Source organism: Xyrauchen texanus, chromosome 18, assembly GCF_025860055.1.
Source record: "Xyrauchen texanus isolate HMW12.3.18 chromosome 18, RBS_HiC_50CHRs, whole genome shotgun sequence".
NCBI classification, from domain to species: Eukaryota; Metazoa; Chordata; class Actinopteri; order Cypriniformes; family Catostomidae; genus Xyrauchen; species Xyrauchen texanus.
In genome coordinates, this window is record NC_068293.1 from 29,631,515 (window position 1) to 29,658,885 (window position 27,371).

At 38.5% G+C, this 27,371-nt stretch overlaps 1 protein-coding gene across 2 annotated transcripts in view; it reads right to left on the minus strand.

Annotated features, from left to right (window-relative positions):
* The window catches only part of LOC127658598 (fibroblast growth factor 14), a 185,674-nt gene that overhangs the window by 82,164 nt on the left and 76,139 nt on the right, over positions 1-27,371 (minus strand). The window contains exon 1 of one of the 2 annotated variants that reach the window (XM_052147974.1): positions 5,939-7,004. The exons of the other annotated variant lie outside the window; for it this stretch is intronic. Within the exon in view, the coding sequence (XP_052003934.1) occupies positions 5,939-6,131 (193 nt within the window). The 5' untranslated portion in view covers positions 6,132-7,004. Of the gene's footprint in view, positions 1-5,938; positions 7,005-27,371 lie in introns of those variants that run through there. 2 annotated transcript variants of the gene reach the window in all.

The following is a 27,371-nucleotide window of genomic DNA, read 5'->3' on the forward strand; positions in this document are numbered from 1 at the left end:
TGCAGTCAGGTAGGTGACCAAGAACCCGATGGTCACTCTGACAGAGCTCCAATGTTTCTCTGTGGAGAGAGGAGTACCTTCCAGAAGAACAACCATCTCTGCAGCACTCCACCAATCAGGCCTGTATGGTAGAGTGGCAAGACGGAAACCACTCCTCCATAAAAGGCACATTACAGCCCATCTGGAGTTTGCCAAAAGGCACCTGAAGGACTCTCAGACCATGAGAAACAAAATTCTCTGGTCTGATGAAACAAAGATTGAACTCTTTGGTCTGAATGGCAAGCGTCATGTCTGGAGGAAACCAGGCACCGCTCATCACCTGGCCAATACCATCCCTACAGTGAAGCATGGTGGTGGCAGCATCATGCTGTGGGGATGTTTTTCAGCGGCAGGAACTGGGAGACTGGTCAGGATCGATTGAAAGATTAATGCAGCAATGTACAGAGACATCCTTGATGAAAACCTTCTCCAGAGCACTCTGGACCTCAGATTGGGGCAAGGGTTCATCTTCCGACAGGACAACGACCCTAAGCACACAGCCAAGATAACAAAGGAGTGGATATGGGAGAACTCCAGAGCCCAAACTTGAACCCGATTGAACATCTCTGGAGAGATCTGAAAATGACTGTGCACCGACGCTCCCGATCCAACCTGATGGAGCTTGAGAGGTCCTGCAAAGAATAATGGGAGAAACTGCCCAAAAATAGGTGTGCCAAGCTTGAAGCATCATACACAAAAAGGCTTGAGGCTGTAATTGGTGCTTCAACAAAGTATTGAGCAAAGGCTGTGAATACTTATGTACATGTGATTTTTTTCGTTTTTTATTTTTAATACATTTGCAAAGATTTCAAACAAACTTCCTTCACGTTGTCATACAAAAATGTAGTTATAGTTAATTCTAGAGACTAGGTTGTATTTTAACATTTACGAACTGGCCCCTTTCACCTCCATTGTAAGTGACTTTATATAACTGTGATTTTTGCTTCTTTTTTTTTTTCTTTTTATTTTATAAGCTGGGGACAGGTCAAAATTATTAATATTTTAATAATTATGGTAATCAACATTATGTCACAAATGCTGTCAGATGAGCTTAACTTGTAATGAAACTTGTTAAGTACATTTTTATATTTTCTTAAGAAAATCAGACTGGCGCTTGAAAAATTTGCCGCCAGAATGCTAGGGTGTTGTGGGTGGTTGCCAGGTAGTTATTGTGCAGTTGCTAAGGTATTCTAAGTCTCTGTTCCAATGTGGTCACCAGGGTGTTTTTGTGGTTGCAAGGGTGTTCTGGGAGGTACTTTAATGGCCTAATTTAAAAGAGTCCCATGTCTCTATGATGTTCTGGTTCCGAAATATGGCTCGTATTAGTCTGATTGCTTGGATAAATACCACAACTTTTTAAGAAGCCAAAGAATTTTAGGTATAATTCATAGCACAAACAGTCCAGGACTACTTTGGAGAAACCACCTCTAGACCTGTAAGTACATAGTGATAGTAATGCTTGCCTTAGCGAACACCACAAACACATACAAAATCTAAATCTAAAGTGATGAGTCAATCATTCATGAAGGGTGAATAAACAAAAAACTGCTCATCGATTTGTTTATATATACCTTGCTTCATCTCTCACTCCTTCTTAAGGACAAGTGCATGAGTTGCATGTGTGTGTGACAGTGACAGAGACATAGAGGTGGAGGAAGCTGGGGGGGTCATGTCTCACCGCACACAGCACCAGCTGCAGACTTAACCACATATGATTGATCCACTATAGACTTTCTGGAACAGGAGAAGGGTTTTCCAGCTTTTACAAGCACACCCGCACTCCTGATGTCAGAGGAAGGATAGAGGAAGCACTGCCATTACATTAGAGCTACTACATTTATGGGATTCATATTTTCATCCAGTTATTGGATGTTGATCACAAGATTTTATGAGAAAGCCTTCCCCAGAATACAAAAAAGAAATTAAATAAATACTATTTCTTATTTCAAATTTATGAAAGTACATAAATATGTATTCACTGTAAACAACATGGAATATCACGTATGGCATATTACAATTTCGAAAAACTATTTGAAACACGGTTGATCAAACAAATATGAAATACAGTGCAAGGGAGGGTCATGTAATTATCATTAAACAACATTAAGTTTAGTCATTTGCAGAGTGAAGAACAAGCACCACCTTGCACCCAAGACTACAGGAGGCACTGTGGCATAGCACTTCCAGTCAAGACTAATTGAGTGTATGCAAGATTCATCCAACATTTTAATGAGGCGTAGCATAGAGAGAGATTAAAAGCTAGCCTCTACTGGTAGTCTTTCATTCCACTGGATAAATACAAAAGCAAGCACAATTTGACAATAAATACCAGATATCTAATCTGTGGATAATTAATTGATAAAGACAGCTAAATGATTTCTGCAAGCAAACCCTTCCTGGCTCACTATGTTAACTATCAAAAACAAACTTGGATACAAGACCTATCCAGCTTGCAATATAAAACCTTCCATCTACTAAATTTATAAAACGAATATGCCTCAAGACTTTTTACCAAGCAACTGCATCGAAACAATGTTTATGTTTTTTTATGGCCATGGGATAAAAGGCTAGGTACTGTAGAGCAAAATGCTAGGAACTGGTGCATGGCAACACCCAGAGACACAACCATAGGGACAATCTATGTCCTTTGAAAAAAGACTATTTAAATAACTGAAAGAGCTGCTTATTTTCATTGCCTTGATGGATATAACCTCATTAGAATCTGCCATTCATTTCATTAAGCATGGGTGGCTTGAAATGGGCTATGGGTGCAGCATCCAAATGAGCTGGAAAACATACAGCAATGGTTGGGTAAAAAAAAGCCCCATATAGCAGGTTATGGCTGTCCACTAATCAAGTTTGATGCAACCTCAGCTTTTATTCTATGATACCTAACGTATGCGATCTTAGTGTGTTGTGTGATAGGGAGAAGGGCGTGGCCAGGCTGTGATGGAGCACAGCCGGCACTGAATCAGCTAATCAGTGGGAGAGCAAGACAAGGGGTTCGAGAGTGAGAGACACACGCGGCCACTTTGCATGTTTATTTATGTTGGTTTTAATTTAATTTATATAATTAAACTTTCATTTGACTGTTCAGCCAGTTCCCGCCTCCATTTGACTTTGTATGAGTCATTATACTCATACAAAGGTGCCGAAATCCGGGAGGGAGGAGGGATGCGCAGTCACAGAGTCCTCGCCGCTGCCATCAGCCAGGGGAGCAGCCGCTGCCATGTGCCTGGGGACGGAGGGGTCACTGCCGTCCACCAGGGGAGGAGCGAGCTGGTGTCAGAGGGCAGAGAAGCAGTTGAGGACTGGGTGATGGTGTGTCCGGTAGACGGAGAGCAAGTTCTTCTCTCTCTCTCTCCCCTCTCTCTCTCTCGCTTGCCCTTTCCTCTCCCCACGCCTCCCCTTGTCTATCCCCCAGGTTCACAGAGGGCAGGGTGGACCACCGATGGTGGATCCCCTGACCTGAATCGGGCGGAGTAGGAGTGTGACGAGTAGGAGGGAGTGGCAGGGCCATGATGGAACACGGCCAGCACTGAATCAGCTGATCAGTGGGAGAGCGATATAAGGGGTGGCCGGAGATGCCGGTTCCAGAGAGAGAGAGAGATGCACATGGCCTGTTTGTTTTTGTTGGTTTTAAGTTAATATCATTAAACTTTACACTGACTGTTCAGCCAGTTCATGCCTCCTCCTTGTCCGTTCTTATACTGTTACATGTAGTAAAGACAATGCCCTGTTTGCAACAGCATTCTGCTTGAAATTCAATATAGTAAATAAAGTCTATATGATATATAAGGATTCAGACTACTCCTTGTTTAATGATTTTGAGAGCCAGCCAAATCTTAATCTCAGAGTCCAAATTCAAACCAGCAATCAAAATGAAGATGGAAATGGCATTAAGATTTTGCCAATATTGTCATCACTGGCCAGTCACCAGACAAACCTAAAGGAGACTTTGAAAATTTGCTTAAGCAAGCTTTTTTTTTCTCTCTCTGCTTTTTGTTAGTAAAATGCTTCCGTTGTCTAGTAGTTCAAAGGGTTTATATTGTCACAAGGTAATATGTCTCAGTTCACAATCTCTGCAAGTTTTTCCATATTCTGTGGGGACAACTATTGTCTGCATGTCACAACCTACAGTCCGAATCGAAAGTGTACCATCTCACTGCCTCATATAATAGGTGGCTACGCACAGGTTTCTTTGAGAACACACTTATTTTAAGTGTACTTCCTGTGACCACTGCTGAAATAACACCACCAAGCTAACCATAATTTTTCTGGAGTGCACAGGTTATGTGAGAATGCCTAGGAGGGAGGGTAACTCTCAGCTCCACAGAGCCCCTGGTGAGCCCTCAAGGATGTGAAACTGCTCACTTAAGATTTTGTAAATCTAACTGCAATGGGAAATTAATGAGGTAAATCCCAGTGGGTGCTTCATCACAAGTAACACAGCCAACGATGCAACAGGACCCAATAGTGGCTGCCCATCCAGTTGTGTGCACTGGTAGTCATCTGAAATAGCAAATGGTTAAAGACACCCTATTTTAGGCTTCTCTCATGGCCATGTGTGATATATAAATAAATAAAAAAGTTAATGCTAGGAGTATGTGCAGGCCATGAGCTGCAATAAGATGGCCGTCACAGGTGCACATTGGTCGAGACGTTCCAGGGCTAATTCATCACTCTCAGTTTCTCCTGGCAACATCTACATATTTTAATCACTAAATATTTGTGCAAGATTTCCCTCTGGACATCTTTGACAGGTACCATGATCTATAGCATACCAAATTGGGATTATAGTTTTATTCAATTGAAGCTCCTCTATTAGCTGGCAGCATGCTATGATTTTTTTTTTTTTTTTCTAGTAATGCTTGTTTACAGGCCAAAAATGCAAAATAATACACACACACACACACACACACACACACACACAATGCAATTTGTTTTATGTTCTAATGTTGTGTAAATAAAACGTATGGTTATACAACACAAGCTGACTGAAAACATTTTATGAGATACTGAAAATACTTCACAATTCAATAAGTATTATGACATACTGTAATTTTGGATTGAATCACATATTTAAAAAAACAGATTCGTTTTAAATTTGAACAGGAACACCAATAAATAAGAGGGCAAAAGTATCAAAATTACCTCCATTGGTTTTGGGGCGGAAGGAAGCGTGTGTCTTCATCATAATTGTAATATCTCTTATCTTATCCTGTGTGTTAAGATTAGCTGTTATTTGTTGTTTACTTGTGTGTACTGACTGTATGATAGCATTTTTTTCCGCAACACGTTGGGCACCTGCTGCTTTACTTGCATTCACGAAACGTGCCAATAATTCAACATCAATGTCTCCCAAGGGTATAGCAAAGAGAGACAGAAAGAGAGAGCGAGGAAGAGAGGGAGCGACTGCAAAATCCCAGACTATTTCAAAAAAATTCACATATGCATTTTATCGTAACAATCTAGCTTTCAATGTGGTCTAGTACGTGCGTTCAAAAACTGAGACAACGAAAAGCGTGCGCCCCCGAGTAAAATACCGAGAATAAATTTAACAGTATGACGTAGATAGATTTTAGTTGAATAACATGTTCTTATTACTGAATCAACCACTTGTGCCATAAATTGTGACAGGTTTGCAGAATGATGGAAAAACTCGTGTGAACAATATCAGTCAAGCTGAATCTCAAAGAAATCAGTAAACAAATACATATAAACCATAGAGGCTATTATTGACATACTAAACAGAAATGCAATGCCGTAGGTAGTATGAAACATGAACGTGAAATTGAAATGTGGGCGTGTCTAGTCTGAAGAAATGAAACACCGTATGCACCTGCATAGATTTCTTATGTACACAATTATATTGTTTGCCTTACGGAACTTCTCACACCTTGTCGTCGTAGTCTGCGTTTCCTGAGGCCGAAGATTCGCACTTTAGAGAAGATGTCGACCAGGTTCCCGTTGCATAGCCCTTTATTTTTATTGGGGCTTTTTCTCCTTCTGTTAGTGGATGGTCGGTCTATGTGCTGCTCCCGTGCCTGTCTCTTCTGGCGGATCAAACCGCTGGCAATCGCCGCTGCCATGTTTCAAAAACAGGGCTGTTGAACTCCTTACACACAAAGCACAGACAACAACAACAAACCGTCCGATCTGTCTCAATTATTGTCCCATTTTTGCTACTGTTTGTCTGCTCTTCCCTTAGATTTGAACGGATAATAATCAAAGATATCCACATATACCGGATGGTGATATAATACACCGAATTAGCATAATGAATACAACGGTGAAGTATTTCACATGTTGTCCAATTTCCAACAAAACGGGTTACTTGCCATTCCAGACAATGATTTTTGGCAAATGCAGATCAAATGAGTTGCCTTGAAGATGGTATGAAAATTTATTCTGGCTTTCATCCACGCTTGAGGGTATCTAGGATCCGTCACTTTCCCTTCATTTAGACCCGGTCCTTGTGAAATTCAGCACCCTAGATAGCGACGTCCACTCCCGGAGTCTGAACAAACAAAAGCGTTTCACGCTTCTGAGCTGTCAAGCGGAGAAACGCGACCACCTTCTTCTCCCAGGTGGAGCCCTGCGACTACACATATTCATATGTCTCACATATTCACCAAGTTAGGCAAATATCCACGCCGGGTCTGTTCAAATAATCGCTCATCTTGAGAATTCAATGCAGAGTTCAAGCGGGGAAAAAACAGACGGCGCAACGACGGTGAGTTGAGGCAAGTTTCATTGATGGTGTTTTTGTTGATACTTCTTAAGATGTCTCCTCAGGCGATCACTCCCCATTCAGTCATGTTCTAAGTAGGATGGATATTCAATACAAAAACATTTTTTTTATAAAAATCAGCATGTAACACTGACCGGCTCCGGTAAGTCTACCCGGTATAACAGGAACGAACAAATAAACGGACTAAAAAAATAAATAAAAAAAAACACTTCGCCTGAAGCGGGAGATTAAAAATAGGCAACATAAGTGCTATAAAAAAAAAAAGCTAGGAAAGAAAAGGGGAAAACGCATTCAAGAAACGTTCATCTCTATTCTCCAGTTCGACCTCTCTTGGCGTCAACCGTTTGGCGCGAGTGAGCCGCACGCGCTTCCCGCCTCAGCCTCATACATCAACGGCATCAACAAGTCTTAACGACCACGCGCCTCCCGCCTCAGCCAGCCACATAGCTCATCAACAAGTCTTAACGACAAACTCCTCCTTTGCCTGTGCCATCGCTTGAAAGACGACAGAAACCCACCCTTCGCTTAATCCCAGACGATGTCTTTATATGCATACATCTCAACGGATGAATCGATCCGAGTCCTCTAAGGATTCGATAATAAGATTCAAATGTTATCACGCGACTGATTTGTGTGTATAACGAACTATCATCGAAAACCTTAATTATGCCGAAAAATAAATAAAATGTTTTCTCGTGTTTATTTCATTCCAGACTGAAAAATGTAATTCAACACCACAGAACCCCACCCCACGACTTAACAACGAACCAGGACCTCCATCACACCTCTGAGGTGCTATTGAGACCCCCAGTGCTTTGTGCGTACACCTATGTAATGCATTGTATGGATGAGTTCCTGTGTTTCTGCTACAGGAATACACTTATCTGTGGCCTGTCTCTTTAATAATATGGTAATGAGTGTAGCGATAAGGACTAGGGTGCCAATTTAATATCATGCCCCCATAATAACACAGAGTATTTTCTAATTTAGATTAATATCACCAGAGAAACACAATCACAGACGAGGAATGAAAAAAGAGGGAAAACTCAAGAGGGCCATCTGCTGTTTGTCGCTGCAATTAAATATTCAGTCTTTTATCCCGTGCTGGTAGTGGTTATTTTCCTCAAAAAAATAATTGGCACTGGGGCGTTGGCATTGCATTTCCAGACCTGTCACTATTTGAGCAGAATATGGAGTAAAAAAAATACAGTGAAACATGCAATTAGATCTAATGATATATACATTAAATATATTGACCACTAGTTTGACTAATGTCCTGTTGAATGAAAATGGAAAAACTGACCTTGTAGCAAACATGTGTAAATCATATGAGGATAGGATACCAGATTGCTAAAATACTGCAAGCTTATACTAACTGCTGCATTATTGCCAATAATGAAGCCACTGCAGTTTGCCCAGCCACCAGCAGCGGACACTGTCAGCTTAACTATGACTCCATTTACAATAACACACACACAAGGGTGAGATAACTAAGGAACACTTCATGCCTTTCATTAATAATTCTGAAACAAACACTAAATGCATAACACACTAGTACTGGACATATAAGGTATATGGACATTCATATGTTAATATAATTAAAAAATATTATACTCAAGTCATGCAATTTCTTATTTCCATATGTACATTTACAAATGATTTAATGCAGTAATTTGTGGTAATGACTTCTTAAAGTTAAAGAAGGTATTACAACTGATAGGGAATATTTATTTAGTACACAAAATTAATCATTGCAAAAGTTAAAGGTGTCAGTAAAAAAGTAAATAGATGCATTAAAGTCCCAGACAACATGCTTTTGTGCACATAAAAAGAACATGAGGTTTCTCAGCCACTAAGACAGTAATCAATTAGCCCACAGAACAAACTACAAAAAACATTAGCCTATGCCTGAAGTGCACTTCGAGTTCCTAATAGCTGAGTCTTGTTACAGAAATTAAAATAGAATTGGACCTTTTCCTCTCCAATTTCATCTTGCCAAGTATCTGTATGTTAAAAACTAGACGTATTTACACAAAATAAATTGAAGCATTCAAATGTTAAATAGATTACACTGCAAAAACCCATGGCAAGATAGGCCAAACTGCGAACATGATTTAAATTCATCAGTCTACTCAGAATGAACAAGCACACACAAATGATTAATACAATATACAAATGTCATGGATATGAGAATAGGTACCTATAGGTATCTACATGCATTTTCCTTCTGAACGTATGAGACTCCATAGCAAATCCATTACACATTCAGCAGAAGTAACAGCGCATTTCGCCACCTTACTATCACTAGCACGGCCCCATATACAGTAGAGTCTTTATTCACAGATAACACTATTAGTAAGACTGTCTGCCCTAAACAACTGTTGTTTAGCGGGCTAAGAAAACCTCCTCTGTGGTTTCAGAGGAAAATTCTTGTAAAGAATGTTACACTCACTAATAATTTTTAACAACTCTGAGCTGAAATGAAATATTTTCATTATGTACACATTTACCTAATGTGGATGTGCCAGCAAACAGATAGCTGAAAGATAAGAATAAAGACGTGTATATCCGGAAAACTACTTTTGATGTAGTACTAATAAACTGCAACATAAATGAAACTACTCAATGAGTGAATCTACTCCAGGCTCCCACTCTGTCTTTATAGTATATTTTCAATATTCTAGTATGTTTTTATATATCAAAATACTTATATGAGTTTCCAGGCTTTTGTGTGAGCCAGGAGAGAGCATATGAGGTTACTAAAAGTGTTGATACTGCAGAGAACACAAAGAATGGTATATAACCTTGAAAAACAAGTGTATTTCTTCAAAAACAAAAAGTGTTTCTGTTAATCAATAGTACACTGATGAGAGTCCTTGGTGTGCTGGCATGTATCTTTTCAAAGATACTTTTAATCAGTTATTATATGAATGGTGTCTTGTTTTAATAAGCTAAATGTATTATAATTTTGCAGCTGGTGTTCTCTTTCAAATAATAATGTGTATGAACAAACAAGGCTGCCCATTGAGGGAATGTGCTGAAAATGCAGGAAAAAGATAAAAAGTATTTGATGGAGACATGGCTGTTTACGCAGATGTTTCTAGGAGTTGATGTACTCTGTCCATGAACTGTAACATGAGGTCAAGTTATGAGAGGCTACCAAAGATATATGTTTCTTTTCTTTTTAATAGATAGACGAGGGATCTCCCACCAATATTTAATTAACAAAGAACGAAGATCATATTGGTGGGAAAGAGACAAGACAGTGACCTCATGGGTCAGAGACAGTGGGTAACAAGATAACAAAAAGGTATATAACTGAGAACTTAGAAAAATGAGTCAGAACGGACAGCTGGCCGGTCTCATGTTTGTTGGTGTTCAATAAACTACAACTTTGGCATCTGGAACTCAAGACTCCGAGAGTTTTCTTACAACTTAGAGAGATTCATCGCGATATTCCACGACATCTTTCACTTGGTGTTTTTTTTAACATTAGCTGACAAGCTAAAAGAAACTTGATCTAGTTAATGCCATTAGATACATTACCATTCAAATCAAGGAGAACAAGAAAAAACTTAACCAATTAACACATTTTTGGTAAAGAGGGGCGAATGAGACTGCCAGTGAATAAAAACTAAAAATGTACCAAAGCCTAGTGATGACAGCAGAACAACATATTACTTCAAGAAATGACACAGTAGACACAGACACCAAATAACAAAATGGAAACAAGCCAGTTGAAAAATTGGAAGGCTTTAGGGCTGTCTGGTTTTTATTAGCTGTTGTAATGACAGCAGTTATAAACTAGAGTTAACATCATACGCACTGAGGGGTTGAGGGGAGAAACAGGAGATTTTGTGCTTTATTTGCTTAAATCGAACTGTTACACAATTTTCTGCTGTCCAGAAAAGGAAAAAAACATATTCTCCCCAGTTGCTGCCAGTGCCCATGAGCATGGAGGCCATTCCTCAGTCGCTGCCAGTTCCCACGACCACGGAGGTCGTTCCCCAGTCACTGCCCATGTTCACGACCACGGAGGTCGTTCCCAAGTCTCTGCCAGTGTTCACGACCACAAAGGTCTTTCCCAAGTCTCTGCCCGTACTCACGACCACGCAGGTAATTTCCCAATCATCCAGGACTCTTGGCCTCGAGCCTCCCATGGCTCCACCTTCCACGGCTCCGCCCCTTGAGCCTCCCACGGCTCCGCCTTCCACAGCTCTGCCCCTCAAGCCTCCCATGGCTCCACCCCTCGAGCCTCCCATGGCTCCGCCCCTCGAGCCTCCCATGGCTTTGCCCCTTGAGCCTCCCATGGCTCTACCATCTGTCACGTATTCCCTGTTTTTGTGCTTAGACTTTTATTTTGAAATCCTTGTTTAGTTCCCCATTCCTGTTTCCTGTTAGTTTTGTAGTCCTTTGTAGTTTTCTTTCATGACTGGTTTTCCCCTGATGGTTTCCCTTGGTGTTCCTCATTCCCTTGTTTACCCTTGTGTATTTAAGCCCTTGTATCCCCTGGTTTCTTTGTCAGTCTTCACATGTGTCATGTTCGGTGGCTGGTTCCCTGTGTTTTGTTTCCTTTTGTTCTGAGTTACCTTGTTCATATTTTGTTTAATTAAAAGCAGTGTTTAGATCTTCATTCCTTGCCTCGTAACAGCCATGCATGGACAGAGCAGGGAGTGCAGCAAATAAATGCCCTCTTCGACGGCTCCTTGCTCCAAGCTTTCCACGGATCCTTGCTCCAAGACTGCAACGGCCAATGAGCCAGCGCCCACGCCTGCCACGGCCAACGAGCTAGTGCCCACGCCTGCCACGGCCAACGAGCCAGCAACTATGCCTGTGGCCTCATCCACTCTTGTGACTACGCTCCCAGCTGTCCAGAAAAGGAAAAGAACACATTCTCCCCAGTCGCTGCCAGTGCCCACAACCACGGAGGTCGTTCCCCATTCACTGCCAGTGCCCACAACCATGGAGGTCATTCCCCAGTCGCTGCCAGTCGCTACCACAGAGGTTGTTTACCAGTCATCCAGGATTCTTAGCCTTGAGCCTCCCACAGCTCCGCCTCCCACGGCTCCACCCATAGAGTCTCCCACAGATCCACCTCCCACAGCTTCGCTCCTCGAGCCTCCCATGGTTCCGCCATCTGTCACGTATCCCTTGTTTTTGTGTTTGGACTTCCCTGTTCATGATTCCTGTTTTGTAGTCCTTTGTAGTTTTCTTTCATGATTGGTTTTCCCATAATTGTTTCTCTTTTTTATTTTATTAAAAAATAAATTGTTTAAAAAAATGATTATTTTTCAGTTTTTTCATTTCATTTAAGTAATATAAAAACAAGAATTCAGCTCGATTTCTAATTTTTTCATTCAAGTGCATAAAATAAGTTTACATACGACTTGATTTGCACAGGTGGATGGACGTGACATGCCCATTTCTACTGATTGGTCAATCTGCAATGTCATCTGCTCTTCCTCATTCCTTTTATTCAGAATAAAAGCCTTTTCATGCAGGACGTTACAAGCACTAAAACACCACAAATTTATCGCATATCCTAAAATATATTTATTTTTTTACAGTCAATATCGTGCCTCGTGTTGTGGTTTCATGTGTGCAGGTTGCCATGACTACAGCAAGAAAGGACTTTATTTTGCCGGACATATCTATATGGGGAGTAAATTTGTGTCCTTATTTTTGCTAAACAAAACAGAATGAACCTTAAATTTTTAATGTCTAAACATTGTTTTCATTTATTTTTAGGATACAACAACTAACCATGAACTGATTGAATAAAATGACACCCTTATCTATTATTTAATTGTATGTATCTCCTTAACATCTTGACTATACGACCTGCATAAAGACAAGATTTTTCCTTCACTATATGCGTTCAACCATTACACAATAATATATTATATTTTATTGACAACGAATGCATTTAAAACTTAATGGGAATAAAGTAAAATAATTTTTGTACATAATTAAGACTCTTCAAGCCACAATTTGATTACGATTTTTTTTTAGGGCTGTTGATTTAACGCGTTAATTCTGTGCGATTAAAAAAATTATAATTACGCAATTAATCGCAATGCCCCCGGACCATAATAAAGAAGATTCCTGAGAAATGCAAGCTTGTAGTACCACCTGTTTACTCCAGGGGGCAGTAAGTGAAACTATAGCTGTATGGGCAATGCGCAGTTTATACAGTGAACAAAACATTCGTTCAGCAGGCAGCACAACACAAACATGCTGTGGCAGGGCGGAGGGCGGGGCCGGGTCATGATCCTACACACCCGGTCCCATATTAGGCTAATCAAGCCTTCGAGAGGGATAAAGGTTGACTGCAGAGGATCGTGTGGGAGAGAGAGATCGTTAACGGACATGTCCTTCATGTGTGTGTTTGTGTCTTCTGTTTTAGTTTGAAATTAAACTATTATTTATATTGAAAAGCCGGTTCTCGCCTCCTCCTTTCCATTGATCTCTTTACACATGCGTTACGTTCTTGCTTTCAAAACAGTTGATGGAGCGCAAATCCGAACTAAGACATCTCAAGATGTGTTCTAAGAATTAAACTACATTTAACTTGACACAGTGACCTAAATATTTTATGTTTATGACGCAGCGCACCCAAGACAATACACAAGCATCTGTCTGACGTAGGTGTACATTGACGGGTCCTTAAACAAGCCCTCATAATAAATCTCGAACTCATTGACAAATTGACTTGTGAAATGGATTGCTGTGAACTGTGTGCCAATGATTGACTTATAATCAATAATATGGTAGTAAACAATACATTGTATTCTAAAGCCACTTTTTGTATTATCTTATCAATGATTAACTCTTCTGCTACAAGAATGTAATGCATTTTAATTATCTGAATATTTTATTATATATATATATATATTTATATATTTTATTTTTATATTTAAAGATAACTATGTATAATTATTTCATCATTATATATTGAATTATTGTTTTATGAGGGGCTTTCTCAGCAAATATTTGTATATGCGATTAATAGCGATTAATTAATCGGGACACCATGTAATTAATTCGATTAAAAATTTGCATTAGTTTTTTATATTATTGCCTCATTTTACTAGCTGGCCTTTTTAAGGCCTATACCCCAAGTGAGTGCCTTGTATTTTTGGTTTGATGTAGGCCTACCAGCAACGTGATTCAGTTTGGATGAACTAGGCTACACTTTTAATACACTTTTGGTGTACTAAATTGAACTTTTTAATAAAAAAAAAGTTTAAAACAGATGAACAATTACTCACATGATCAATAAATTAATTATAGGGATTCATGCTTTGAGAGCGAGGGGACGTTTTTGGGTTCAAAATTCAAATCGTATTATTTTCATTTTTTTATAAACCAAGAAAAATGCAACTGAAAGTTAGCCAAAGCAAATCAGGAACAGGGGGTATTTGGCTGCAGTTTATTTCATGAATTCAATGGAATGGCGAGCATGCCGTAAGTGAAGAACTGCGTGCAGTTTGCACCCCGACAATAAAAATAACACTTGCCAAATAATTACTGGAAAGCAAAAGCTGTTACTACAAATGAATGGAAAAAAATAAGAGAATAAAATAAATAATAATACACAATCATTTTTAGCCCTTACCCTAAAAAAAAAATCCTAAATGTCCTAAGATTTTGTATACTCACTCCTCAAAACCATGATGATGTCCTGCAAGGCTTATTCACATCCAATAAACATATATGTTTTCCCTTATGTTTCCCCTGAAATTATTGGCTGGTTTTAATTATCATTAATAATAATAACAGCAACAATAATGACCAGATAACAAAGTCTATTTAGTTACAGTTAGGTCTGTGCACAGCATCCCAATTCATAATTCTGAAAAGGAAAAATGTTTCCTTTTGAGATAAAAAATAAGCATTGGCAGCCCATTCCACGGTGACAAACGTGAGTTTGTGCATTCAGTGGTTGTCGTATCCAGGTGTCCATTGCTTGATGAGATTGCAAGAAACATGCAGCAGTCAAGAAATATTAATGTTCTTCATTGAAATGATTAGAATCCATCGACAAACTTTAACTCTGGGGAACTCTTATTCTATGGACAGGGTAAAGGAAGAACAGATGACGGTGCGTATTGACCAATCAATAGAAATAGGGGTGTCAGGCCCGCCCACATGTGCAAAACATATTTTCAAGTTATAAACTCGGTTTATATGCATGTTTTTTTTGTTTTTGTCTATTTATTTTTAAATTGAAAAACAAGTGGATACAACGTAAATTGTTGTGATGTGATAAAGAGAGATAACAGGAAATTTGATAAATGAGCGGTTGTTGGTTATTTAATTTTGAAGAAAAACAATTCGAATACGAATGATCTGAAGGTACACGGACCATCCAGCAAATCAATACATGCCTGTTTGCGCTTGAGGGTTTTGCCATTAAACCTGACATTTAAATATCAACAACAGATCTCATTAAAGAGGTGAGAATGGTAAACGTTTCCTAATATAATATAATGAGCTTGATCTCTTCCCTGAGACAAGAAAACATTTCAATCTTCTTTCTATCTTAGATGTAGTGTACTGAGCACCAAATTACACTCACAGAGTATAAATGTAAGAAAAACATGAGAGTGATAAAACGTTTCATACCAAAACTTTTTGGTATTGAAAATGTCATTGATTTTTAGTCTCCAATGCCATGTGTTTTATATTGTACTTAGGAGAGCACTGCTCATTGCTAACCCCTGGACAGTGATTGCATGTTGAGTGTAGCTCTAAATGACAGAAGAGTATGTCGTATCACACACCATTACTCCCACCAGGGAGGGTGGGAAATGTAGGGATGCACCCAAAAGAGACGAATATAGACAGAAAGACAGAGTTGTTCCTCCAAAAATCATTAACAATTCTGCTCACTTCTTTGCCTGTCTGATGATCCCATTTTATGTGTGCAAAATTCAGAAGTGTCTTGTCAGCAGCAGAACAAAATGCTCATCCGAGAAACCCTGGACAGAGACTGAATTTTAATGAGTTGATCCTCCTTCTGGAAAGCCCTGTTTTTCAGGTCTGTGTGAGAGAACTGGTAACAACTCTGCTAAGTAATCTCCCTGCGGAAGCCCAAGGGACCTCAGAGCACACACACAGAATATAGCCTTGTGAAACCCCTGGAATGATAATTATGTTCTTGTCAGTTTAGTTCAATCTAAAGTTCTAGTATAAAGACGAAGACCTTTATGCTATCAAAAATGTGCTTATTTTTGGGAATAAAGGTGAACATCCGAGCAAAGTCCCCATTCACTGCATGCTCCTTAATTGCTTGACTAGAGTAGCCGTTAGCTGATACTATCACTTTTGTATTGAATTACCCTTTTCCCATCATGCTCACTGTACATCAAATGCTATCATCTCAACTGGAACCCAAGTGTAAATCGTAGCCTACCAACCATTTGCATTGGTAGTTGTGCATAAGAACAGACCCACAGAAAGAGGGAAAGAAAGTGTGAATACACTGAAAGAGAAGAAGACGGGTATCAGTCCTCCACTATAATGTTCTCAGTGGACCGAAACTTAAACCAAACCAAAAAGCATCAAATGAGAACACACCCACCCAAATCCTTGCAAAGACCTGCAGGATACCTGCACACATACCATGGCAAATGTGATCCGGATAAAGTGGGAAAGAGCACAACTGAATAGGTATGAAAGCTGAAGGAAGATACTGTAGATGCAGTCATATCACGCAGCGCCAAACTATAGCTAACAATTGTGTGCCTATGACTGTATCCTGTTATCTCTCATAAAGATAAAGTCAAGAGCACAGTCTGGTAGATGGTGGACATGCGCTGATTCATTGTGTGGTGGCTCGAATGTGAGGACGACCCAAGTTTGAACCTGGTTTGTATTATTTGTATTGTTTGTAAATGCTTTGTAACACATGACAGTGCCAACTAAAGTTTAAATACTTGATGCTAGCACATTTATAACTGTCAGAGGATATACTTACGGTGCAACATGTAAATGTATACAGGATAAAACTTAACTGTGTTTGTCGCACTGTCGTTCTTCATATATGCATTGTTCATCATATATTCAGTGTAGTGACAAATGCATACGTTGTTCATTACAATTAATCAATACTCCATAGGTGCATCCGTGGCACTCTGAAAGCAATATTCATGTAAACAATGAGAACATGCTACGGGCTATTATTATTGAAAGCTATCTGCGACAAGATACACGAAGCATGTTTGACTGAAATCACTAGAATCAAATCATAAGAAAAGTAAACAACATAAATCTAACCAATAGTTTCTCATGAATAATTGTAATATTAAGCTTGGAAATGTTGGTGAAAAGTTTCAAAAACTCAGTTCATATCTAACAGTCTGTAACATATGAAGCAATACAATTAATGTGCATCCTCACACTTGTCTGTTGCAACATTACGGTTGGGCCCAATATAGTTGGCACTGCATCAACTTTAAATTTAAGTCTCTGCAAAGACTGCGTCGAACTGTGTCATGTTTGAAAAATAATCCACAGTAAAAATTAAGCAAACAAACAAACACTGTCTTACTGACGCAATCCGGGACTTCATTAAAAATAATAATACTAATACTAATGTTAGGATCATTAGGAATCAAATGCAAGGAGTCTATTTTTCCACAACCTGGCACTGCACAGCATTTTGGAAACTTTGCAGGCATCTCGAACCTCTTGTTGCTCCAATAATCCTTGTGTTTCTCCCTATCATGCGGACTCTCATCTCATCATCGCTCTAACCGTGAACTTGTGGGCAGGTAAAAGAGGCGATGATGAAGAAGTAGGCGTTGAACTGTTTATGCAGAGGCAGACTTGTGCTGATGTATTCATCTCTATTACGTAATACAGATGAGGGAGTAGAAAACAAGTCGTTTAGGAATATTGGTTTCAATAAAGCCTTTTTTTTGGGACTAACAAATACGTTTTGAGTTCTGAAACTTACAGAAACTTATGTTTTTATAGTACTATGACCTCATATGTCAAAAGATAAAGGAAATTTGTATTTCTCACTTCATGGCCCCTTTGAAACGTTGTTGCAATGAAGACGTAACGTCGTAAACACTAAAACCCAAAAATGTTTGTAAAAATTATGATTTTAACAACTTTACAACTCAAATAATAAACAGTTAGAATTACAGTAAGTGCTTTTATAAAATTATAAGCTTCATAGTTCTGCCTTTTAATCCTCCAAAAATTGGCCCCATTTACTTCCATTGTAAGTGCCTCATTGTAACTGATTTTTACTTATTTTAAAGAAAAGGAGGTATAAGTCTAAATTATTTTTTGTGGTAATCAACATTATGCCACAAATGATGTTGACTGAGCTTGACTTGTACTGAACCCGGAAAATTCCTTTATTTAATTTTTTTATTTTTTATGTTATGTGATATGTTTATTTGATTAGGTTCTTTATTTCTGTTTTTCAGTATTTCATTTGATCTTTCATCTCTGTTCTACATTGCTTTCATTTCTTATGGCTTATCATTTCACTAGCAATGGCCCTGACAACACATCACTGTCCCAAACAATTCATGAGATAAGTGGGATTTCTATTAGGTACTTCCATTGAATGCTAATACCAAGAAAGCTGCTTAAACTAATGCCATCCCAATCTACACCAACCTTTTTCCCAGGACTGATTGTTACAGCAGTTACATGGAAAATCCCTGTTGATAAACTTTCACTAGCATTCGTTCAGTTCATGACTTCCCCACCCCCTAGCTTTCTCCCAAGGATTTGTTCTCTTTGTTGAAAATCAGTGTTTTGACAAACAAATGGAGAACATAATGTATTCACACGTTAACAACATTTGTGTCTTTTAGTTATTTCCACTTGTCTTTGTCAGCTACAGTATTTTGAAACATAGGGTAGTTGTGATGATTTTTCTGGCTGTTATAAGGAAAGTTTATGAATCGCTAATGATGAAACAGACTGGATCAACCTTTAACCAGTCTTGATCCATTTATCAATGTGCCCCTATTGCTATGCAGAGGAGTGCCAAATTGACGAAAACACACACACACACACATGCACAACTTATCAGATCAGTAATCCTTTCGGTTGACCTAGGACCTGTTTAAAAATTAATACAACCAAAATTCAATTGCCGTTCTAATTTAATGCCCAAGTCAAATGCAATCAAATTTAGCACAACCACAGATCAATAGGAAACTGTACCTTTGTTGCAGACCTATATATCACATGAAAACTGATCTGTAGAGCCTAACAGAAATTCTCCTGTTAAGTAAACGTAACATTCTTCGAAATATCTCATTTTGTGCTCCACAGAAAAAGTAAGTCATACAGGTTTGGAGTGACATGAAGGTAAGTAAATTATTTTTATGTTTGCATGAACTATTCCTTTGATTCAACAGGCATCACAAAACTGGGATGGCCAAAGCATTCTGTAATCTAAATACAAACAGTGATTCTAACATATGCTCACTAATCTGTCAACAAGACAGATAGGCTACACACTTTACATGTCACATGTGAATCACATACACTGTTTCCCTGAGTTTCTCACTTCTGTTCCACACTATTTGTCCTTATAAGTTTATGTAAAACCACCTATGCAATAAACTACAATTGTATTCAAGTCACTGTTCATCTTGACCCAAACATAGTAGGGAGTTTCTACTTTTGATGTATTACCCTGCAGAATGCAGAGGAACCTTGAGTCTTGCAGAGACTTGAAAAACTGCTGACCAGCTGCAAAGCTGAGGGAAGGTCAGCTGCAAAGAACACAGTGACAAAGAGCAGGCCTGACTCTCACTTATCATCCAGGAAAAGAGATTAGCAGTGTCCAGCGTCTGGCCAGCAGCAGGTAGAGATGTGCATAATACTCTAAGTGATCCTATAGCACAGGTGTGAACTAAATTAGTTGTGCACATACACTCCTTTGTACTGTATATGACTGGCTTCAGTCAACACTTCCACAATTCGTATCTCTAGCAGTGTGTGTGATAACCTCGGCCACACCACTCAACACACTGGTTGTATACACATTTTGAGTAGTACCCACTGATATATATATAGAACTGGATTGCTCATGACGTCATTTCAGTGAAGCCACTGTGCCGCCATATTGCTATGCCCAAACATACCAATGTCCCAATGTTTCGTCGGGTAAACATTAGTCATTCATTCACTGATTTTATATCTGAAATCGGCATATACATCCTTACAATGCAGACGTCCTACACGTCATTATTTATTTATTTAAAGCAGACATGGGCAATATAAGGCCCGATCAGGCACTCAACATGGTTTAATGTGGCCCAAAGCTCATTTATCGTAAAAGCGTTTTTTTTTTTCATTGGATATTTCAGTTAACTTGCATTGGGACCTAATGCGTGCGTCTCCACAAGCGTTTTACTACAAGCGTTTCGCTTTTTCTATCTCTCGCTTTCCCCTTTGAACAAATTTAGCGATCTGTAGTGCAATATTCTGCTCAAGGAAAAGTGTTATATGGCTACTCTGTACATTCTTGAGGCTGCTTGTGATGTTTGGTGCTACTTTGCAGGTAAACCTTCTCAGTGATTAAATTAAATATAAAAGTAGATCTCTGCATCATTGACATGCGAGCAAAAGCAAGCCAGAGACAAATATGTATAGGTATTTTTTATTTGCGCAATTTAGAAATGTTGCAGTCCCTTCACACCTGTATGTTAATCTAACTCTTTCAGTAATCATTTATCATAGTCATGCAGCCTGTGTTATTCAGTTGTGTGCTGTAAGTCAAACCATCGAGGAGACCCACATCATGACCCTTTTAGCATGTAAACGGGTAATGTTTTAGGAAGAATACAAGTAAACTCACCTGCTTTGCGACAAACATTAAAAGTTCTATAAATTAAAAACATATATATATTTTAAAACAGACCACTGATGTAGAGATCGATAAATTGAATAATAAATTAACAGGGAAGTAGATATGGTAAAAGAAATTTAGAAGCTCAGCCTTTATTCAGTTTTTTTAATGCCTGATAGAAAAGTATCTACCTTTGTAGAGCAATACAATACTTTAGGCAATTGCAGAATAGTCCCATTAGTCACAGATACACTTCAGAAAATTTAGTACACAAATATTTCTGGGCTTAAAAATACAAAAATCAAAACAATGCAGAACATTGTATCTCAAAAGGAATACAATGTGCCCCCCCATGCACTACTTAAAGCCAGATGTGGCCCCTTTACCAAAATAGTTGCCCACCCCTGATTTAAAGCCTGGAATTTTTCCTGCTTCTTGAAAGCCTGAGTGACTAATGTATGTCTACTGTATATCAAACAGTATCCACCTCTAACAAACTTCATCAGCGAACAGATCAGCTGAATGTAAACAAGTTTACTGAAACTGAGGTAAGATACAAACAGACATTTTCAGACGCATTTATTGTGAACATCGAAGTGTTTGTTCAGAGTCAATTGTTTTATGTTTTCATCAAAAAGTGCCTTTGTTCTCGCGGTCACTTGAATAAGAGCGCTCTCTCTCTCTCTCTCTCTCTCTCTCTCTCTCTCTCTTTCTATCACATGCGCAACACAGAAAGCAAAGCTGGATAAAATTAAAATGATATGCTAGATTTAAATGACAAATGAACATGTATTTATGACATGTTTCCATGTATGACTACAGAAAGCACTACAATATGAAAACAAGCAAATCCTGGGTATTTAAGGAAATTTAGAAGTCTGACTTTTTAAAAGTCCCTTTCGGGGGTAAGGACGTATTGCCACCCTAAACAAGCAAATATTGCAGCTTTATCTACTTGCATTAAAACTTGTGGACAATTTTGGCGCTTCCTTTGGTGATCATTGTGCTGCACTAATAGACTGAACACAGGGGCAGTTGAATGCTCTGACATCGTGATCTGCATATATACAGTATCAAAGAATATGATCCATAACAAGCCAATGATTGTCACTAGAGATCGGAGACGGTGAAATGGGTGTTTTCACCTGTCGGTCATTGATGCTCTATTAAAGTTTGGGCATACAAAGTTGGCTGCTTGAACATTTCCGGTGGCTTCAACTCCTGCTGGCAGTTTACCGTTGCATCAGCGATCCAGTTATAAATATATATATATATATATATATATATATATATATATATATATATATATATATATATATATGCTTATGATAAATCTCTCTCTCTCTCTCTCTCTCTCTCTCTCTCTCTCTCTCTCTCTCTGATATATTTACAGCAAACAGATTCTCTCTAGAATGAAAACACACATTTAAATGTCATTCATAATGCAACACTGAATATCTGAAGCAGCTCTGGGATCCAGAGTGGTTGTGAGGTTAATTGAAGTGAGTTTTGAGAGGAAAGCAAAGAGGACACCCTCTCCTATTTCACAATCCCCTGAGAGAATACAGAATACCTGTGCAGAGCTCTAGGATGCCACATATTTTGGGTTTGTTTTTATCATCCATGGCTATTATAGAATTGTTTTTTAAATTTACATTTCAATTACCAATATCATTTCAAAAGAAGTATATATATATATATATATATATATATACATCATTTTGTTTTTTTCTTTTTATAAAATATGAGTGGTACATGCCCATGTACAGTAAAATTCACCACCACCAGTGTTCAGAAGTTGTGGGTGGTTGTTAGGAAGTTGCTACTGTATATGTTTTAAGCATGTTACTGTGTGGTTGCTAGGCTGCTCTGGTTACTAGGGCATTTCTAAGTGGTTGCTTGCTGGCTCAAATCAATAGTCCAACCTAAGCCTGAATTATTTATATATTTTTTACTGTGACTGATCACCTACAACAGTAGCTCACCTCTCTTCAACAAGCTGCACCTTTTGAGGTATCATATGGTGACCACAGGCTGTCAAGCTCCAAAAAGGACAAAAATAGCAATTACATAGCATAAAATAAGTTAAAATGACTCGTGCACCATATAAAGCCCTATGCCTTCTGAGGCCACGCAGCCTTAATTGTTTGGTGAAATCTTCCTTTGGTGGAAGTGGTCATACAGTATATAAAGTATATATTATACCATAATACCAGAACACACATAGAGCAAAACAAAATGAAAGAATGTGAAGGTAATCAAAGGGATCTGTGAGAGCTGACGCAAGACCAATTCATGAGAAATTATCTGACAGGAGAATGACAAAATTATATAAAAGGGTTTATGTGATTAGAGAGCTTAAACACTTGGTAACAATTTTTGCTGTTTATGTCCTGGATTCATGCCACAGCAGCTGTTCTCTGTTTATTGAGCCCATTATAGATATATAGCTTTAAGCAGCATAACACTTACAAAACATTTTTGAGAGCAATACTGAAAATGTGCAATGATATAAGGGCACATTTAGTTCAAAGGTTCTTAAAGGGAAATATATAAATAAACAACTATTATAATAATAATGATAGTTATATTACTATATTTTATATTTAAAAAGCACAAAATGATTGAAAGTATTCATATGTGCCGTGCAAGTTACCATTGTCAGAAATGTTTGTTGGTGGTGGTGATTAATGTTTTGTTTGCTATACTGTTATACAACCACAAGAGGGAGGTCAAGAACACATCAGAGGCTAACTCAGTCATATCGGTGAGAAATCACAGCCTCAAACTGCAAAATGTGGCTAAACAATTCCTGATGACAGCCATTAACTGTTTTGTCAAAATGTTTTGACACTTGCAGCCTATTAGTTGAATCATATCAATAATTGTATTGTATCAAATATCATGTATTGACATGTGAGTGCAATCACCATACCATCATGAACATAATCTATCGGCTCTTGTTACAGACTTCATGTTAATTTTCCTGTAGTCAGAGCAGTCTGACAACTTATAAACAAATGTTCTTTCTGCAGTTGAAGAGTTTGTGAGTTTTGGGTATTGTTCTAACATATGTTTCTGGAATGCTGTGCTACTTGTCTGAAAATGGGGAAACTGGTGCAGTGAAGAGGGAGAATGTTGAGATAGCTACCTAAAAAAGAACCTGGCAGGCCTGTATATATACATACTTAAGACAGCAAAGATGCCCTCAAGTGGTCAGAGGCAGCTATTTCAAGATTCAAGTGTGAAGGAAAATCACAGCAGAGGATGCAAATAGTTTCTCACCTCACTAACAACTAAAACACTGCAACAATCTGTGAAAGACAGTTACCCAAAATCTAGACAGACATACTGCTCACAAACAAGCATATTAGATTGTCAAATGCAACACACATTGTCACTTCCCTGAAAAGACCAGTTTAGACCAGCATGAATTTCCATAATGGTCTAAGCTGGTTTATACTGGTTAGCCATGTTGTTTAACCAAGCTGGTTGACCAAAGGAGGCTTGCTGGTCAAGCTCCTTAAAGGGATAGACACCCAAAAATGATAGGTCTGTCATCTTTTACTCACTCTCATGTCGTTCCAACCCCATATATATTTCTTTCTTCTGTAAATATAAAATAAGTTAGATAGGAAGTCAGGCTCAGTTACCATTCACTTTCACTGCAACTTTTTTTCTCCGTACTATGAAAATTAATTGTGACGGTGGCTAAATCTCCTTTCATGTTCCACAGAAGAAAGTCATACATGTTTGAAAAACATTATTCAAAAGGGTGAGTAAATGATGTCAGAATTTTGATTTTGGGGTGAATTATCCATTTTAAAAGCCTGGTTGGTATACCAGCATCCCATGCTGAGGACCAGCATTTAAAACACAACATAAATTGGTGACCAGCAATGTTGGTATTTTCAACAGGGTTTAGAGACATTGGAAACATCTGGTACATTCAAACCTATTAGGTAACTGCACTGTGTTTTGTCTGACATGGCTGTGTGTGGTGAAACACAGATTGATCTATTGTCCTTTCCCGACCCTGCTATGACATCATCAGCAAGAGTTTTTTAGCGCATGTCATTAGGAAGAGTATTATATGATTTCCAAAAGTTACATACAAATTACGAATATGATACTTTCTTAGATTGCCAAAGGTACTGCATATGACAGCAGCCATCTAGCTGTAAGAAAGAATATATGACAACGCTAGACAATTTTTTAAGAGATTGCCCAAAAATTTAATCTGCCATTCACTGAAAATCTCTGAAATCTCATTCATGCTTACACACATTCAAAACTTGTGCATCACAATTGGTAATGAGACACACAAGAACCGTTATGTTTGATGTCGAAGATTTTCAGTAAATAAATATGTTTTGGTCTGTTTCTCACCTAAATCAATTGTATGGCTTCAGAAGACTTTGAATGCGGTGCACAGGTCATAAAAGTGTTTCGATACATTTATGGATTTTATTTTATTTTTCCTTTTTGGATCTTGACAGTGTGAACCACTGTCATTGTGTGGAAAAGAGCATTTTGGAAATTTTACAAAACCTCTGCTTTTGTTTTCCACAGTTTCCGAACGATATGAATGTGAGTAAATGATGACAGGTCGAAAATACAAAGAGGCTTTGGATGAACTATCCCTTTAATTAAGCCTGTGTTTGCAGTTCTAGCAGTACTTCTGTGTGTCTTAACAAAGGCATTTAAACTCACCCTTGTAGACGTGAAAATAAAACAAGCAAAGAACAAGTACTGTAAACATGCCAAAGCCAAATAATACAAAAGGATGCTTTATTAACACTAAAATGTGTCTGTGAGAAGCTCTCATTCCAAATGAGCTCTGTCTACTTTACAGTAGCATGCACTCTGACAGCCCAGGACACTCCTGGATAATAAGCACACACACACACACACACACATGTTGTGTTTCCATGTTTTATGGGGACTTTCCATAGACATAATGGTTTTTATACTGTACAAACTTTATATTCTATCCCCTAAACCTAACCCTACCCCTAAACCTAACCCTCACAGAAAACATTCTGCATTTTTACATTTTCAAAAAAAATAATTTAGTATGATTTATAAGCTGTTTTCCTCATGGGGACCGACAAAATGCCCCCACAAGGTCAAAAATTTCGGGTTTTACTATCCTTATGGGGACATTTGGTCCCCACAAAGTGATAAATACATGCTCACACACACACACACACACACACACACACACACACACACACACACACACACACACACACACACATAATGATGAAGTGCTACAATCAATTAACACAAATGAGAGCCAGTCTAATAATTGTGGGCTTCACAACAAACAATCAGTCAAACTGTTCAACCAATTAAGGTTCCAGTATATGAATTATAACAAAACAGAGAACAAGACAGAAAACTGTTGTCTTGAGTTCTTTGTATACTGAATGTTCTTGTACAGATATTTTTTTCAATGTTTTGTCCATGGAACAGTCCAAAAACACTTTAAACTGCAATACAACCCAATGAAGACACTATAATGGGGTTTTCCACTGCACGGTACAACTCCACTGGACTCAACTCTGCTCTGCTCGCTTTTTGGGGTTTTCAACTGTGAATAGTACCTGGTACCTGGTACGTTTTTAGGATCCAAGTGAGTCGAGGCGATACTACAGTACATGTGACATCAAAACCCTGCAGATCACTGATTGGTCAGAGAGAATCTTCACTACAAGCGTCACTGGATTTGCGACATGGGACATCAACCCGCTAGTTTTAAAGTTAGCAACAGCTATAGCAGTATCATTTGTTCACACGACTTTCGCAATAAATGAGGTGCAGACGTTCCTCTCGTTAGCGACAAATGAAACAACATGAAAAGAAAAGTAAAAACAAACATTAAAAGTGACTACAGAACCATTAAGGAAAAGTGGAAGTGGTCCGACCAAATGGATGCTATCTACCGGTGAGCAATGGGATGGAGACTGCTCTGGACTCTGCCTAAAACTTCACTTTATTTAGTTGACCAGCTACTGGAAGCTTGCTTCTAAAACAACCAGGCCAATTTAACTGTTACACATAGTGTAAAATCACTATGCAACAACTTCTTTGTGCAGCACAATGAGCTAGTAGCTAACAGCTAGCGGTCGTATTATTGTTTATGGTCAGTAATGTTTGTGTCGCATTTAATAGGATGTCATGGCAGTAGAGGCAGAGCAACTATGATGATAAGCTTTTAATCCCACCCACATTGAGGTGGCACTAAACTGTAGTGGAAAAGCAAGCTCAGAAAAGTGCCATAAGTCTATCCCTCACAGCCTCGTTTTCATTCCCATTAAACATCAAAGATGGCGCTAGCATGAATAAGGTCTATTGCTAGGTGTTGGTTGCTAAGGAGTTCTGGGTGCTTTTTAGATGGTTGCTTACTGGCACAAGTCAAAAGAGTCTCTATGATAATCAGGATATATCTAGATAATTATCACTGATCTAACTTTGGAGAGACACATCCCCCTCATTGTCTATGGTGGTTAATGGCCTTGAACGATTGCAAAAGAGCCACAAATAATTGTTGGTAATGTTAGTAGTAAATGAACAACCAGCTTTAAATTTGGAATAGCCATTATTTATGACTTGAGTAAGTGTATCTTTCTGTTGAATTAAATTCACAATCAGTGTGAATTTATGTGTATGAGGCAATAGGGCGAGGTATTGATGCAATATCCACTTTTATGGAAGTTGGTTATGATTCTTTATCCTATT